We start from the raw sequence: 17,267 nt of genomic DNA, 5'->3' as shown, positions 1-17,267 counted from the left end.
ACCAAGAAGGGTGCTGATGTGGTCAATTGGTCTTCTGCTGCTGTGGAAGCTTTTCAAGAGTTAAAGCGTCGTTTTTCTTCTGCCCCTGTGTTGTGTCAACCAGATGTTTCGCTTCCGTTCCAGGTCGAGGTTGATGCTTCTGAAATTGGAGCGGGGGCTGTTTTGTCGCAGAGAAGTACTGATTGCTCGGTGATGAAACCATGCGCCTTCTTTTCCAGGAAGTTTTCGCCTGCTGAGCGAAATTATGATGTTGGCAATCGAGAGTTGCTGGCCATGAAGTGGGCATTCGAGGAGTGGCGTCATTGGCTTGAAGGAGCTAAGCATCGCGTGGTGGTCTTGACTGATCACAAGAACTTGACTTATCTTTTCTGAAATAGGGGCAACGTCTGTAAGAAAAGTGCCCCAATATCAGCTCCCTTTGGCTTGGTTCCCACACAGGAGATCAGTGATGTGTATAAAGTGGCTGATTTCTGTCGCTAAGATACTGAAATATCCGTCTTATATAATTAGAATATGTAAGATTACTACTGAAGATCCTAAACAGACGGTTACAGCTTTACTTTGGCAAAGAGCTGCCAGAGGAACAAGCAGGATTCAGAAACGGCAGAGGAACAAGAGATGTGATTGCTAACATTAGATGGAGAATGGAGAAGGCCAAAGAATACAACCAGAAGATCCGTTTTTGCTCCATCAACTACAGCAAAGCCTTCGACCTTGTTGATCACCAGAAACTTTGGAATACCGTGAAGGATATGGGTGCATCAAACTATCTGATCAGCCTCATTTGGAACCTTTACATCAACCAAGAAGCAACAGTCCAAACGGAACATGGTGACCCGGCATGGTCAAAGTAGAGCAAGGCTGCGTGCTGTCACTATTTCTCTTCAATTTATAAATATATAGAAGTTGTTTTCAGGAAGGCTGGACTTGCCGGAAAAGCGTAGATGGAAAGAAGGACTTATTACTGAGTGTCAAGGTGGAAAGCTCGAACTGGGACTGGTGCTCAACACAAAGAAGACGGAGATATTGACTACTGCCAGGTTCAGCCGGGACACATTTGAGATGGACGGCAAGAAGTTGTAAAGGGCTTCAACCTACTGGGATCGATGATCACGCAAGATGCAGCAAAGACACCGGAAGTCAATAGGAGAATGGGCAAATCAACAATGAAGTTACTGGTCAAGGTCTTCAAATCGAGGAACATTTCACAGGTGATGAAGATACTGCTCGTACATTGTCTGGTCTTTTCTGTGGTCACATATGGATACTAAACCTGGATGGAAAAAAAAGACAGAAGAAGAATTGATGCCTTGGAAATGTGGTGCTGGAGAAGGATGTTATCAACACCATGGATGGTAAGAAGAACAAAGTAATCAGTCTATGAACAAAACAGGCCAGACATGTCTCTCGAAGCAAGGATCACCAAGCTGCGACTTGCCTGCTCAGGACACATCAATCTGGAGAAGGACATCATGGTCGGAAGAATAGAAGGAACATGGTGAAGAGGAAAACCAGCAACCCAATGGCGTGATACAATCAAGATGACGGTGGAGAAGACCCTGGTGGACCTATCTAGGCTTGCACAAGGTTGATCTTCCTACGAAACGTTCATCAAGTCGCCTGTTGTGAATTCTGTGGCAGAGCTCCCTCCTGTGGTCACGAGTGGTACTGCGGCTTCTGAGTTTCCTTCCTCAGGTGATGTGGTGAAGTCGTTAGGTGCTGCTCTATTTAACTCCACCTAGTGCTTTGCTCCTGGCCTCCAGTCAATGTTCCAGTATTGGTCTTGCTTTCTCCTGGATCGTTCCTGTGGCCTCTCTGCCCAGCATAAGCTAAGTACTGCTTGTGTTACTTTTGTTGCTATATTTTCTGTCCAGCTTGCTGTTTTTGTTTTTCTTGCTTGCTGGAAGCTCTGAGACGCAGAGGGAGCACCTCCGTACCGTTAGTCGGTGCGGAGGGTCTTTTTGCCCCTCTGCGTGGTTGTTTGTAGGTTTTGTGTTGACCGCAAAGCTCTCTTTCTATCCTCGGTCTATTCAGTAAGTCGGGCCTCACTTTGCTAAATCTATTTCATCTCTGTGTTTGTATTTTCATCTTACTCACAGTCATTATATGTGGGGGGCTGCCTTTTCCTTTGGGGAATTTCTCTGAGGCAAGGTAGGCTTATTTTTCTGTCTTCAGGGCTAGCTAGTTTCTCAGGCTGTGCCGAGTTGCATAGGGAGCGTTAGGCGCAATCCACGGCTACCTCTAGTGTGGTATGATAGGATTAGGGATTGCGGTCAGCAGAGTTCCCACGTCTCAGAGCTTGTCCTATTTTATTTGTAACTATCAGGTCACTTGTGTGCTCTTAACCACCAGGTCCATTGTGGTTCTGAATTACCTAATCACAACAGTACTGGAGGCCAAAGTACTAATGCTTCTCAATAGAGGGAAAAAAGAAGTTCTGAGACCATTTTTTTTTCTTTGCACTGTGTTTTGCCTTTTTTTTCCCCTAGACATTTGGGTAGTTCAGAACACAGGTGTAGTGATGGACATTAAAGGTCTGTCTTCATGTGTGGATCATCTCACTGCAAGAGTACAAAATATTCAAGACTTTGTGGTTCAGAATTCTATGTTAGAACCAAGAATTCCTATTCCTGATTTGTTTTCTGGAAATAGAGCAAAATTTCTGAGTTTTAAAAATAATTGTAAACTGTTTCTGGCTTTGAAACCTCGCTCCTCTGGTGACCCAGTTCAACAAGTTAAGATCATTATTTCTTTATTACGTGGCGACCCTCCAGACTGGGCATTTTCCCTTGCGCCAGGAGATCCTGCATTATGTAATATTGATGCGTTTTTCCTGGCGCTTGGATTGCTGTACGATGAACCTAATTCGGTGGATCAGTCAGAGAAAAATTTGCTGGCTCTGTGTCAGGGTCGGGATGAGATAGAGATTTATTGTCAGAAGTTTAGAAAGTGGTCCGTGCTCACTCAGTGGAATGAAGGTGCGCTAGCAGCTATCTTCAGAAAGGGTCTCTCTGAAGCCCTTAAGGATGTCATGGTGGGATTTCCCATGCCTGCTGGTCTGAATGAGTCTATGTCTTTAGCCATTCAGATCGGTCGACGCTTGCGTGAGCGTAAATCTGTGCACCATTTGGCGGTATTATCCGAGCATAAACCTGAGCCTATGCAGTGCGATAGGACTTTGACCAGAGTTGAACGGCAAGAACACAGACGTCAGAATGGGCTGTGTTTCTACTGTGGTGATTCCACTCATGCTATCTCCGATTGTCCTAAGCGCACTAAGCGGTTCGCTAGGTCTGCCACCATTGGTACGGTACAGTCAAAATTTCTTTTGTCCGTTACTTTGATCTGCTCTTTGTCATCTTATTCTGTCATGGCATTTGTGGATTCAGGCGCTGCCCTGAATTTGATGGACTTGGAGTATGCCAGGCGTTGTGGGTTTTTCTTGGAGCCCTTGCAGTGTCCTATTCCATTGAGAGGAATTGATGCTACGCCTTTGGCCAAGAATAAGCCTCAGTACTGGACCCAGCTGACCATGTGCATGGCTCCTGCACATCAGGAGGATATTCGCTTTCTGGTGTTGCATAATCTGCATGATGTGGTCGTGTTGGGGTTGCCATGGCTACAAGTCCATAACCCAGTATTAGATTGGAAATCAATGTCTGTGTCCAGCTGGGGTTGTCAGGGGGTACATGGTGATGTCCCATTTCTGTCTATTTCGTCATCCACCCCTTCTGAGGTCCCAGAGTTCTTGTCTGATTACCAGGATGTATTTGATGAGCCCAAGTCCAATGCCCTACCTCCGCATAGGGATTGTGATTGTGCTATCGATTTGATTCCTGGTAGTAAGTTTCCTAAAGGTTGACTGTTTAATTTATCTGTACCTGAGCACGCCGCTATGCGGAGTTACGTGAAGGAGTCCTTGGAGAAGGGTCATTCGCCCGTCATCGTCGCCATTGGGAGCGGGGTTCTTTTTTGTGGCCAAGAAGGATGGTTCGCTGAGACCTTGTATAGATTACCGCCTTCTAAATAAAATCACGGTCAAATTTCAGTACCCCTTGCCGCTGCTATCTGATTTGTTTGCTCGGATCAAGGGGGCTAGTTGGTTCACCAAGATAGATCTTCGTGGTGCGTATAATCTTGTGCGTATTAAGCGGGGCGATGAATGGAAAACTGCATTTAACACGCCCGAGGGCCATTTTGAGTACCTAGTTATGCCTTTCGGACTTGCCAATGCTCCATCGGTGTTTCAGTCCTTTATGCATGACATCTACCGAGAGTACCTGGATAAATTCCTGATTGCATACTTGGATGATATTTTGGTCTTCTCGGATGATTGGGAGTCTCATGTGAAGCAGGTCAGAATGGTGTTCCAGGTCCTGCGTGCTAATTCTTTGTTTGTGAAGGGATCAAAGTGTCTCTTTGGTGTTCAGAAGGTTTCATTTTTGGGGTTCATTTTTTCCCCTTCTACTATCGAGATGGACCCTGTTAAGGTCCAGGCCATCTATGATTGGACCCAGCCGACATCTCTGAAGAGTCTGCAAAAGTTCCTGGGCTTTGCTAATTTTTATCGTCGCTTTATCTGTAATATTTCTAGTATTGCTAAACCATTGACCGATTTGACCAAGAAGGGTGCTGATGTGGTCAATTGGTCTTCTGCTGCTGTGGAAGCTTTTCAAGAGTTAAAGCGTCGTTTTTCTTCTGCCCCTGTGTTGTGTCAACCAGATGTTTCGCTTCCGTTCCAGGTCGAGGTTGATGCTTCTGAAATTGGAGCTGGGGCTGTTTTGTCGCAGAGAAGTACTGATTGCTCGGTGATGAAACCATGCGCCTTCTTTTCCAGGAAGTTTTCGCCTGCTGAGCGAAATTATGATGTTGGCAATCGAGAGTTGCTGGCCATGAAGTGGGCATTCGAGGAGTGGCGTCATTGGCTTGAAGGAGCTAAGCATCGCGTGGTGGTCTTGACTGATCACAAGAACTTGACTTATCTTGAGTCTGCCAAACGGTTGAATCCTAGACAGGCTCGTTGGTCGCTGTTTTTCTCCCGTTTTGACTTTGTGGTTTCGTACCTTCCGGGCTCTAAAAATGTGAAGGCGGATGCCCTGTCTAGGAGTTTTGTGCCCGACTCTCCGGGTTTGTCTGAGCCGGCGGGTATTCTCAAAGAGGGAGTAATTTTGTCTGCCATCTCCCCTGATTTACGGCGGGTGCTGCAAAAATTTCAGGCTAATAAACCTGATCGTTGCCCAGCGGATAAACTGTTTGTCCCTGATAGGTGGACGAATAAAGTTATCTCTGAGGTTCATTGTTCGGTGTTGGCTGGTCATCCTGGAATCTTTGGTACCAGAGATTTAGTGGCTAGATCCTTTTGGTGGCCGTCTCTGTCGCGGAATGTGCGTTCTTTTGTGCAGTCCTGTGGGATTTGTGCTCGGGCTAAGCCCTGCTGTTCTCGTGCCAGTGGGTTGCTTTTGCCCTTGCCGGTCCCGAAGAGGCCTTGGACACATATGTCTATGGATTTTATTTCGGATCTCCCCGTCTCTCAAAAAATGTCGGTCATTTGGGTGGTTTGTGATCGCTTCTCTAAGATAATCCATTTGGTACCCTTGTCTAAATTACCTTCTTCCTCTGATTTGGTGCCATTGTTCTTCCAGCATGTGGTTCGTTTACATGGCATTCCAGAGAACATCGTTTCTGACAGAGGTTCCCAGTTTGTTTCGAGGTTTTGGCGAGCTTTTTGTGCTAGGATGGGCATTGATTTGTCTTTTTCCTCGGCTTTCCATCCTCAGACTAATGGCCAGACCGAACGAACCAATCAGACCTTGGAAACATATCTGAGATGCTTTGTTTCTGCTGATCAGGATGATTGGGTGTCCTTCTTGCCTTTGGCTGAGTTCGCCCTTAATAATCGGGCCAGCTCGGCTACCTTGGTTTCACCGTTTTTCTGCAACTCTGGGTTCCATCCTCGTTTCTCTTCAGGGCAGGTTGAGTCTTCGGACTGTCCTGGTGTGGATAAGGTGGTGGACAGGTTACAGCAGATTTGGACTCATGTAGTGGACAATTTGACCTTGTCCCAGGAGAAGGCTCAACGTTTCGCTAATCGCAGACGCTGTGTGGGTCCCCGACTTCGTGTTGGGGATTTGGTTTGGTTGTCATCTCGTCATATTCCTATGAAGGTTTCCTCTCCTAAGTTTAAGCCTCGTTTCATTGGTCCGTATAGGATTTCTGAGGTTCTTAATCCTGTGTCTTTTCGTTTGACCCTTCAAGATTCTTTTTCCATCCATAACGTATTCCATAGGTCATTGTTGCGGAGATACGTGGCACCTATGGTTCCATCTGTTGATCCTCCTGCCCCGGTTTTGGTGGAGGGGGAGTTGGAGTATATTGTGGAGAAGATTTTGGATTCTCGTGTTTCGAGACGGAAACTCCAGTATCTGGTTAAGTGGAAGGGTTATGGTCAGGAAGATAATTCCTGGGTCTTTGCCTCTGATGTCCATGCTGCCGATCTTGTTCGTGCCTTTCATGTGGCTCATCCTGGTCGGCCTGGGGGCTCTGGTGAGGGTTCGGTGACCCCTCCTCAAGGGGGGGGTACTGTTGTGAATTCTGTGGTAGAGCTCCCTCCTGTGGTCACAAGTGGTACTGCGGCTTCTGAGTTTCCTTCCTCAGGTGATGTGGTGAAGTCGTTAGGTGCTGCTCTATTTAACTCCACCTAGTGCTTTGCTCCTGGCCTCCAGTCAATGTTCCAGTATTGGTCTTGCTTTCTCCTGGATCGTTCCTGTGGCCTCTCTGCCCAGCATAAGCTAAGTTCTGCTTGTGTTACTTTTGTTGCTATATTTTCTGTCCAGCTTGCTGTTTTTGTTTTTCTTGCTTGCTGGAAGCTCTGAGATGCAGAGGGAGCACCTCCGTACCGTTAGTCGGTGCGGAGGGTCTTTTTGCCCCTCTGCGTGGTTGTTTGTAGGTTTTTGTGTTGACCGCAAAGCTCTCTTTCTATCCTCGGTCTATTCAGTAAGTCGGGCCTCACTTTGCTAAATCTATTTCATCTCTGTGTTTGTATTTTCATCTTACTCACAGTCATTATATGTGGGGGGCTGCCTTTTCCTTTGGGGAATTTCTCTGAGGCAAGGTAGGCTTATTTTTCTGTCTTCAGGGCTAGCTAGTTTCTCAGGCTGTGCCGAGTTGCATAGGGAGCGTTAGGCACAATCCACGGCTACCTCTAGTGTGGTATGATAGGATTAGGGATTGCGGTCAGCAGAGTTCCCACGTCTCAGAGCTTGTCCTATTTTATTTGTAACTATCAGGTCACTTGTGTGCTCTTAACCACCAGGTCCATTGTGGTTCTGAATTACCTAATCACAACAGTCGCCATGGCTTGAGATCGATACAAAGGCCATTAAAAAAAAAGAGAGGAAAACCAGCCAGCCAGCTCCCTTCCTCCACTAACTGATAACCTCTGTCCTGTGTCGCCATCCTCAGCGATGTACGTACAGCTTGTATAGTTTGGTTTAGAAAATAATTGCATTCCCCTTAAAACAAACCTGGAGCCTCCTTTGTACTAAATTGTGCCGTTCTTCTGTTTTTCCTCCTGGGAACAAATGACGTAATTGAAAACGTCCATTACAATTCTTCCCGTCAGTAAGCTGAATCTCTACACAGTGTGTATCCTTGTATAGTTTGTAGGTAAAAATCACGTCAACGAAGAGATTGGTGACATCTGTTGCAGATTTCAGCTTTCAGCAGAATCATGAGAACTTAGAAATTATGGAAGAATTATCTGTTTTACTTGGGAAATACAGCAACCAATATTTACATCACCACAACATGGAGGATTACAGGAAGAGAACAGATCCAGAGAGGTCACACAGTGCAGTATTAAAGGAGTCTGTCAGCAAGTTTGTTCTATGTAACATGAGAGCAGCATGATGTAGGGAGAGATAATCTGATTCTAGTGATGTATCACTTACTGGGCTCCTTGCTGTCATTTTGATGAAAATCCCAATTTTCTCTGCTGCAGATCTTGCAGTTCTCTAAATGCTGAGCTGTGAATAGCCCCACCCATACCACTGATTGGCCACTTTCTATTTACACTGTGCATAGGCAAAAATCTGCCAATCAGTGGTGTGGGCTGCTTTAAACAGAGCTCAGCATACAGAGAACTGTTAGATGTGCTACAGAGAAAACAGAGATTATATCAAAATTGGAGCAAGCAGCCCAGTAAGTGACACATCGCTGGAATGAGGGCCTCTGCCCCAACAACATAGTGATCTCAGATTATATAGCAAAAACATGCTTACAGATTCCCTTTAACAAACTCTAGCAGTTAAAACCACTCAATATGGTTCCCACAGCCCAAGCCTGCAGCTGTTGTACTGTTCCAGGATGAATAACAGAGGAAGGCAGCTTGTTTATCGTTTGTTCTATGGGGAATGTAAATATTAACCTAAACGGACATGTTAGTAGAGCTCACCAATAAACTCCAGTCTGTGCCAATTCCCCCTTCCCACCAGGGCTGCCGTCATGTCTCCATAGCTTGCTAGCGCTGTTCTGTCTTGCCCGGCGTCCGCACCTTTTGATCCTTCTCGCTGCCGGTAGGCGTTGTTTGAGGGGTTTAACCTCCTTTCTTCTTATTCAGAAACTGACGGAGGAGGCATACCAGGTGGAACACTCCATGGAGGACGCATCCATGATCATACAGAACTCAAAGGAGCCCAAGCTAACCCTTAAAGTGATCCTGACGTCCCCCGCGTTCCGGGAAGAGGAGGAGCGAGCGGGTGAAGGTACTTGGGCTTTCTTCTGTCGGGTGGTCTAGCGCTTAGAGGTCCATCCTGTCGCCTGCTTTCCTTCTTCCTCCTCCTCCGGTCTCTGAGATGCACATTGACCCCACCTATTGATCACTTTCCGATAGTAAACGCTGTTACCTAATTTTGTCTTTTTATAAAGTCTTTCATTTTTTTGTGGTACTGAACAGATTCTGCTACACAACCTCAGTGCTGGTTCTGGGCCCTAAAGTAACATGGCGTTAGTGTGAATGGTAGCATAGCCCTCCCGAGCCGCCTCTGCTATATCACATAACCTTTTATTCATTCCTTAGCCAATGCGAATTCCGCCCTTTCTTAATGTGCTTGTAGCAGCTATGAGGTTGGGTAAGTCATACGTAACATAGTACTAATGTGGTCATGATTTTCTTTATTTTTTTTCTCTCTTTTTCTCCCCCATCCTTCCCCATTCCTCTTCATTTTATGGTCTCTAATATTTGCTTCAGCTTCCCAAGCCTGTCCCTACAAACTTGCCAAGCAACACTGGACCTATGTCAGACCTTTGACCAACAGGCCACACTCTGTCATGTCAACTGAGGCAGCCGGCCCACCTGGGCAAGATGGACTCCCTGTCGCTCCTCCCATCTTTCTAGCCCCCCACCCTCTACTTTCTGTCCTTCCCACAAACATCAGCTATACAGTGTCAAATGTTGGTCAGTTAGGAAGGTCCGCGGGACCATCTAGGAGGCATCCCGGACCACCAATGATTAACGCTACAGACATTACTAGGGGAATGCAGATACTACTCCAGGGCTGACAGTTGGCACCGATTGCCATTGCTTGCACTAGGAATCATGCCCCCCAAGAGACCCATCTTGCCACGGGTTTCCAAACAGATCCACAGCAGCAGAAATGTAGGTGAGATCTTTCTAAATTTCAGCAACATGCTGCAGACTTCAACAGCCAAACATATCTAATTGTATAGCACGTCATTTGCACATGTTAAAAGTACTGATTTTGCTGCTGATTTGCAGCTGTTTTGCCCAAAATGTAGTGGCAAAATCAGCTTATTGTGCGGGTAATTTGTTTTTTTTTTTGCATTATTGAAACACAAAATTAATCACCAATACATTCTCTTTAAGTTCTGAGCAGTTATTGTGGCCTTTCTGCATCATCCACTGTAGCGTCGGGCTCCCCGGACATGTCACTGAGGCTACATGCACACAGCTGCGTCTTCTATTTACATCCTAATTCCTTCTCATCCGTCTACACACAGACTGTCAGAACTTTCATTGATCCGTTGACCATTAGCAAGGTATCAGCGAAAAACAGAAGATTCTCGGACGGAATTCTGCAGCACAAAGTCTGTGTTCTGTGTTCCGTCCATTGACTTTAATGGTCAAGTCTGATTTTCTTGGAGGCCATAGCCCATACCGTGACAGAAGCCTATGTTGGAGGTATATTTCGGGGGAATACCTATGACTGAAGAATGAAACAATAATATTTTAGATTTTGGGGCGTCGTGCGTCCAAAAAATGTAAAAGCTTCAATAGCAATTACTGCATGATTTCCAGCCCCGGCGCACGTTTCTCTCTCGTGGTCAGGAGTGGTATCTGCGTTCCCCTATGTTATAGAAGGCTCAATTCACACATCCGTCATGACATGGGTATAACTGACCAATATTTCCCCAGGTATGGTTTTTGAGTCTGCTAATCTATATCCTAACAACACCGAGCAGCGTAGGTGCAGTGGACCTGTCCTGTGTGTATTTCATGCAGTCAGAATGACGCTTGTGTCTTCATGGGCTGACCTCATTATTATCTCATTCTGCTGGCGTCACGCTCCGTTATGTAACGGGACCTTCCTGCACATCTTCTGTTGTACTCTGGTCGTGGCCATTGATGGTCCTCCCGGGGAAGGCAGTATATGTTGTAGGGTCTGGGGATCTATTAGGTATCTCTATACATAGCCATAGGGCTCAGTTCTCACTGTGCTTCTTACACTGGTGCTTGGTAGTAGTGGGCCACTTGTATAGTCAGTGTTTTATACCTCCGTGTAAAGGCTTTACATGATTTTGGTAGACTAACATTAAAGAAAATGAGTGTCCGAAGAACATCTGTCTGGCTGTAGTGATCCCATTTTTCCTACCACTAAGCAGCAAATCTTCCACAATATATAGAAATTATTTGGGGTCAGAGTTCAGTTTTTCCTGAAACTAAGCTCTAAATATTCCATTTGTCTCCGGCCACCACTAGAGGGAGCCTTACTGCATACTGTTTATGCATGGAGCTGTAGCAGAAATGAGCTCCCTCTAGTGGTGACGACAGGAAGTCACAATAGGTTCTATAATGCAGTGGATTTGGAGCACTGACCTCTGTATAAAAAAAATAATAATCAGCACAGAATTTTGGACAATTTTTTATTTGTTTTATTTTGCTGTTTTATGACACTAAGGCTCAAGCGTAGACTTATAGTGTTCATGGATTGATGAAAAGACTTGAGATCAATATATTCTGCTTTAATACATTCAGACTATGTGCAACTGGTCCCCGTTCATAAGAGCTGATAATCCCAAAAATTTTTGAAAAAGCCTCTTGTGAAGAAGTCTGGGCCTAGCCTCCTAGCAGAGCATGAAGACACTTCATTCTAATGATGTTAATGTACAAGACAGTCTGATATGCAAGTCTGTTTTCTTCTTGCCCTCACCCCATGTTCCTTTCATCTGTACTTTGGATAGGATTCTGCACACAGGTTGCTGACTGGCTGCACAAAAATGCTGCTCCAGAGGGTAATAAATGAACGACATCCCATAATTGATGTCCCGCTGTGCACTGGGAGGTAGAGCCGCCGCGGCGTGCTGCATCACAAGGGCTGTAATGGTGGGAGCCAAGAACGCCAGCTAAAACGTACCAGACTGCAACCACATCACACCGGCCAGCAAGTCCGCTCATACATCCTGTTATTGCTGGGAAAGAGGCTACTCTCCACGTTAGCGCTATTTGCCCTGCATAGACAGAGTGACACAAAAACTGCGCCTCCAGGACCCCGCCACACATAACAGGCTTCCCTAATGAGTGTTAAACAAGCTTTAAATGCTTGAAATTAACATTTTGCGAGGAGGAAGGCTTAGCTATAGCATGCACTGACTGCCCAGAGATCAGAGGAGTAATGAGTAATAATTAATGTCTTATCTGCCCTGCCACTGCCATTTAGGAAGACGGCGGCGTGTGTAAGCGGCCCGCTCATTATTTCGCGGATCTTTCGAGGCTAGGCTAGAAATGCTGCCCCGATGCCTGTGGCATTGTAGCTTCTCCTATCTAGGCTAAGCCTGTATTTTCCCACCTGCGATCTGCAATGCAAGCCCCCGGAAATCTATTAGATGGATTAGCGGAATATGTCGGCTCTGCAGCTCCCAGTGCCCGTCTACATCTTCAAAACCAGTCTCACCGCCGAAAAAATACTTTTACTATACCCGAAAAGTGATGATTTCTGGATCTTAGCACATTTTTGCAGCCTTTCAGTCTTGTGATTTCAATTCTTCATAACCACTCATTTACTGTAGTTTCTTTCCAATTTGTATGTGAACTTGGAGCAGATGTTCTCATTGAAATGAAACTGCTAAATCCATAAGCTTCGCAAACTATGCCCAGTTTAAAGGTGCAGTCCTTCAATCTGACCTTTTTTATTTTTTAATTTCTGGACCATTCAGGTCACAGGATCAGCTGGTCCACCAGTCGGTCCTCAACATGGCATAAGAGAATTTTATTTTTTTTTGACACAGGTACGTTCCCTTTTCCCCCTGATCTACGATCCTAGGAATGATGCCATTTTCTGCTCCAGCTTCATACAACCGACCAGGTCTTCTGATCAGAACGCCCCCCTGCTCATTAGTAGCCAAAACTGGAAATTAAACCCTTCAAAATAACCTAATTTAATTAGATTTAGGGAGTACCAAAAAAACAATACATATCGACAACGAATCACATAAAATAATAAAATAAAGTACAGAATTTATATAATTGTATGTTTACACTTTATTAATAGACAATTATTAAAACAACTACAATAGAGAAAACCATTTTTTTTTAAAAACTAAAACCCCCAAAAAAGGAAAATGTGCAGTGTGGTCAGATTAGTAAATAGCATGAAAAAACACTAAAAATCAGGCCGTATAAAAATCGACTGATAACACTACCCCAGTAACCCCTGATCAAGCTGCATGCAGAACGCGCGTTGGGGCACTGGGTGGTGTGGTCTTTATGCATGATGGTCCATGGTTGGTATAGGCTTCAGTATGTCTTAATTGATATTTGATATATTATCAGCGCTAATGCAGGGGATCTCGTAGCTCTTCAAATTTATATCTCCCAGTGATAGGATTGTTAATTGGGATCATCAGTTATCTATATTCAGGGAATGGTTATACTATTAGCTATTGTGCGATTTTATAAACTCCATGTTTTCTATAATTTGTAAGGACTGTATTCCAGTGCCCCTATTATTTTGTTATACTGCCTGATTTTTAGGGTATTTTCATGCTATTTACTAATTGACTATACTGCCCAGTACCCCGACGCGCGTTTCACGTGCAGCTTCCTCAGGCAGTACTGGGGCAGTGTCATCAGTCGATTTTTATACGGCCTGATTTTTAGTGTATTTTCATGCTATTTACTAATCTGATCACACTGCCCTTTTTCCTTTTATTAAGGTTTTAGATTTTGTCTTTTGTAGTTGTGTTAATAATTGTATATTGGTAAAGTTTAAACGTGCTTTGATTGTATTTTGTGTGATTTGGTGGTAGTTAAGAGTATATACACCCTGCAGATTAGATGAAATTTTACAAATATGCCGATTTTGGTGGAACCAGTCGACCATCAGATGTGTATGGGGGTCTCCCAATCCTCCCCCTCCCCCATAGATGATATTAGGAGAGAGAAGGATTGGGTACTACTTGGGAATTTCAAGAACCGATCCTTTGGTTTTCAGGATGGAGGTGTCTCCTTGTTGAAAGCCTGAGTTCTCAGCTGAGCATCTATGTGTATGGAGAAGTCAGGAGAGATGACTGTCTGCCCATCGAACCTTCGTCCACCAGCTATCTCATGTGTATGGCCAGATTCACCCTGAAAAAATCATCTAGATCTCACCATCAATATATTATTTGCTGTTGGGCCTACTTTGCTCCAAGCCTACGAGTAAAGCCTCATTGGATGTCAATGCTATGTCTTATCGTTCTGCCTACAGCTATATTGGCCGTCTCCCCCATTTACAGGATCGTTTGATCGGACTAAGCGCTAAAGCGTTCATGATGAGAAAGCCTCTAGCAGACATGTCTGGAACATCGTATCTCCGGGAAAACAGTCGAAATTGGACATACCCACTTGACATCTTCCCCAACAATCAGCTGGCCAATGTCCCCGTATACATTAGAGTATCGGCCAAACTGTTGATATCGGCGGATTCAGACAAAGCCAGTCTAATGTTTATAGGGAGCCTACTAAATTCAGATGTCCGTGTGTCAGTCCTTGGACGGACCACGATGGGTGATCGGAGAGGCACCTCTGATGTTGACGTGAACATAGCCATTGCAGTTGTATGTTGACTTCAGTATCAAGTTGGTGTCCACCAAGCTTTTTGGGATGTGTAACGTCATAGTCTGCATCATCTTTAATAATTCCACAAAATAGGCAAAATCCCCCCAACGGATCCCAAAAATGGCAGTAAGATCTCCCAGAACCCATAGCTGACAGTCCATACCTTCTGTAAGGTCCATACTAGATGGTCACGTCTTAATTATTGTAACCACAAAGCATTTATTCCATGTCCTCCAAGTTCTTGTAGCACGTAACCGGCATCGCCATTCCTGACCTGCACCCCCGTGTGTTTGATTAATTGGACTGCACCTTTAAACCAGTGCCTAGATCCCCCACTGAGGGGGCCGGGAGTGTCTAATCTGAGCTGTGAACATGTTCACAAGAAACAATGCAATGCAAACATCTGCTGCGGAGTTCGTCAGGGCGGAAAATATGTCTGTAGCACTTCTGACGCCGGGGCCAAACAATTCTCATGGGTAGCACGCGGAGAATCCGCACGTCCCCCCTCTCCTCGTAGCGCACGTTTAGCAATGGAGGCTTTGGCTTTCTAAACAATGCAATATTAATGGATGGAGTCCTGAAGCGTTTGATCATTTTTAGAAGGCAGGATTTCATTTTGATGTCTTTGCTCTCAACCTGCGAGCTTCATTAGCGAGGGAGAATATCGGAATTTGCAAACGCCACTAATCAAGTCTCTAACGATTAAACAATCTGACATTTTCCCCAAAAATAAATGCATGAAATCCACATCTTCTTTTATGTGCGCACTCATCGGGAAGCACGTGTCTGTGCGGAGCTTATGGCACGCGTCACCTTGATACATCAGCCTCCTTTATCTAGACACATATACCTGCCGTCAGATCGCTGTTACAAAACTTCATTTTGGATTGTGCATTCCTGTTTTTGATCACCAAGATAGTAATTCATGGAAGAAGAAAAAAAATGTAGCACATCATTTTTTATTCTACCTTTAAAGGGAATCTGTCAGCAGGTTTTTGTTACACCCCATCTGAGAACAGCATAATGTCGGAGCAGAGAGCCTGATTCCAGCGATGTATCAGTTACTGGGCTGCTTGATGCAGTTGTACTAAAATCACAGTTTTCTCTTAATGCTGAGCTCTGTACAGCCACACCCACATCACTGATTGGCTGCTTTCTGTGTAGATAGTGGTGTGGGCGGGGTTATGCAGAGCTTAACACTCAGAGCTCTGCTAGATACGCAGCAGAGAAAACTGTGATTTTATCAAAACTACAGTAAGCAGCTCAGTAAGTGATATATCGCTGGAATCGCGGTCACTGTCCCTATATTATGCTGCTTTCAGATTAGGGGGCAAAAACCTGATGACAGATTCCATAACTTGGGAAAATGAATACCACCAAATCTTATTTGGACTCCACAGACCATTCTTATGCAATATAAGACATGTCTGCATATAATTCTCCCTTTAGAGACTGATACGCTGCATATTTTCCTTATGCAAATCTGCTCTGTATTATTGCACATGAATGTTGGATTTTATTTTAAGATTTTAATCCGAACGCTGCAGAAATGGACCTGCCCTGCGGATATGATATGCAGCATATCAATTTATGTTGTGGATCTTGCCCTTTTGCAATCTGAAGGGTGAAATCAGCAGCATTTCCATAACAAAATCTGCAAAAAAGACAAAACTAAACAACGATTAAGGTTTTTTTTGCCTCTGTGGACTCATTTTAATATTTGTTTTTTTTTTTTAAATCATCGCATTGCAAGATTTCTCGCGTAGTTTTTGTCTTTATAGAAGGAAAAAAACTTATATATCAACATGCATTATTTTATTATATATATATATATATATTTTTTTTACTCCCTTAATACACATCCATCACAGTCTGCCTGGTTATCCCAATGATGTAATCCCGCGTTTCCTCCGGCGCCGATGGCCGGTGAAATATCGTCGGATCTGATGGCAGCGGGCCGCTCATCTTTACCGTACGGATTTATAGCGTTCATTTTCTCCTCGCTGCGGGCCGGACCTAACTGTATTAAACGTTACTAAGGCGGCGTGGTAATATGTCTAAACTCACCCTATCAGCCGTACACGATTTCACTTATATTATTTTTACTTAGAAAAAATTAAAAAAATTCCGTTCGCCAACCCTTGGGAAGGTATTCGGGAACGCTTTGTTGCAGGGACGGTCGAGAAGTGCTATCTGCCTATTTTCCGCGTCCTGAGACATGTTGTGCATTTTTAATAAGATCCCAGATGGTGCGTAGCTGTTATCGATCTGTAAACTGGAAGTGAATGCCTCCTTTGCTTTGTGTTGCACATTACTACTTGAATGGCCTTTTTTTGGAGAATATAACCGCCGTGCACTTTGTGAACCATTCAGTTTCTCTGGGAGTCTTATTAGCTTGTTCAGATGCTGCCATACTCTTTCCTGTGACAGAATCCCCTTGGTCAAATTGTATCTGTCTTTTTTTTTTGTCCCATCTTATCAGTAGAAAATGTTGCGATGAAAGATCCTCCGGACTTATTGGACAGGCAGAAATGCCTGAACGCCTTGGCGTCTCTGCGACATGCCAAATGGTTTCAGGTTGGCTATTTGTTCTTACCTTATTGTTATTGTAGCCTTATGAGGTTTCCCTGTAACCTTCTCTCCGACCTCATGAATTCATGCACTCTGTAATCCGTTGTGATAAGATCTGAGTAGTTACGTCACTGTAGATTTACTTGCCCCCCCATGTGGACGTACAGCCAGTACGGTTTCCGCCATTTTCCCCCATGGGTGGCACTGCCGCCGTCCCCATGGGTGTAGGTACGGTAGCGCCAGCTGACAACGTCATGATCATGAGGCTACAAAAGCAATCTTTCCATGAAGCTTTCCCGTTCCATACTAGGTAAAGCCTGACCTTCTCTAAACACGGATGTGTCGCCATTCTGTAACTTTCTTT

The 17,267-nt window shown here is 44.7% G+C and overlaps 1 protein-coding gene across 4 annotated transcripts in view; it reads left to right on the top strand.

Annotated features, from left to right (window-relative positions):
• STRBP (spermatid perinuclear RNA binding protein) overlaps positions 1 to 17,267 on the top strand; it is a 156,015-nt gene that overhangs the window by 97,429 nt on the left and 41,319 nt on the right. For 3 of the 4 annotated variants that reach the window (XM_069748449.1, XM_069748448.1, XM_069748452.1), the window contains 2 exons: positions 8,618 to 8,762; positions 16,815 to 16,909. In XM_069748449.1, coding sequence (XP_069604550.1) covers positions 8,618 to 8,762; positions 16,815 to 16,909 — 240 coding nt within the window. The remainder of the gene's footprint in view (positions 1 to 8,617; positions 8,763 to 16,814; positions 16,910 to 17,267) is intronic. The other variant, XM_069748450.1, reaches the window with a different exon arrangement.

Source organism: Ranitomeya imitator, chromosome 2 (assembly GCF_032444005.1).
Source record: "Ranitomeya imitator isolate aRanImi1 chromosome 2, aRanImi1.pri, whole genome shotgun sequence".
In the NCBI taxonomy this organism is placed as follows: Eukaryota; Metazoa; Chordata; class Amphibia; order Anura; family Dendrobatidae; genus Ranitomeya; species Ranitomeya imitator.
Note: the sequence above shows the minus strand (reverse complement) of the source record. Positions and strands in the feature narration are given on the sequence as shown.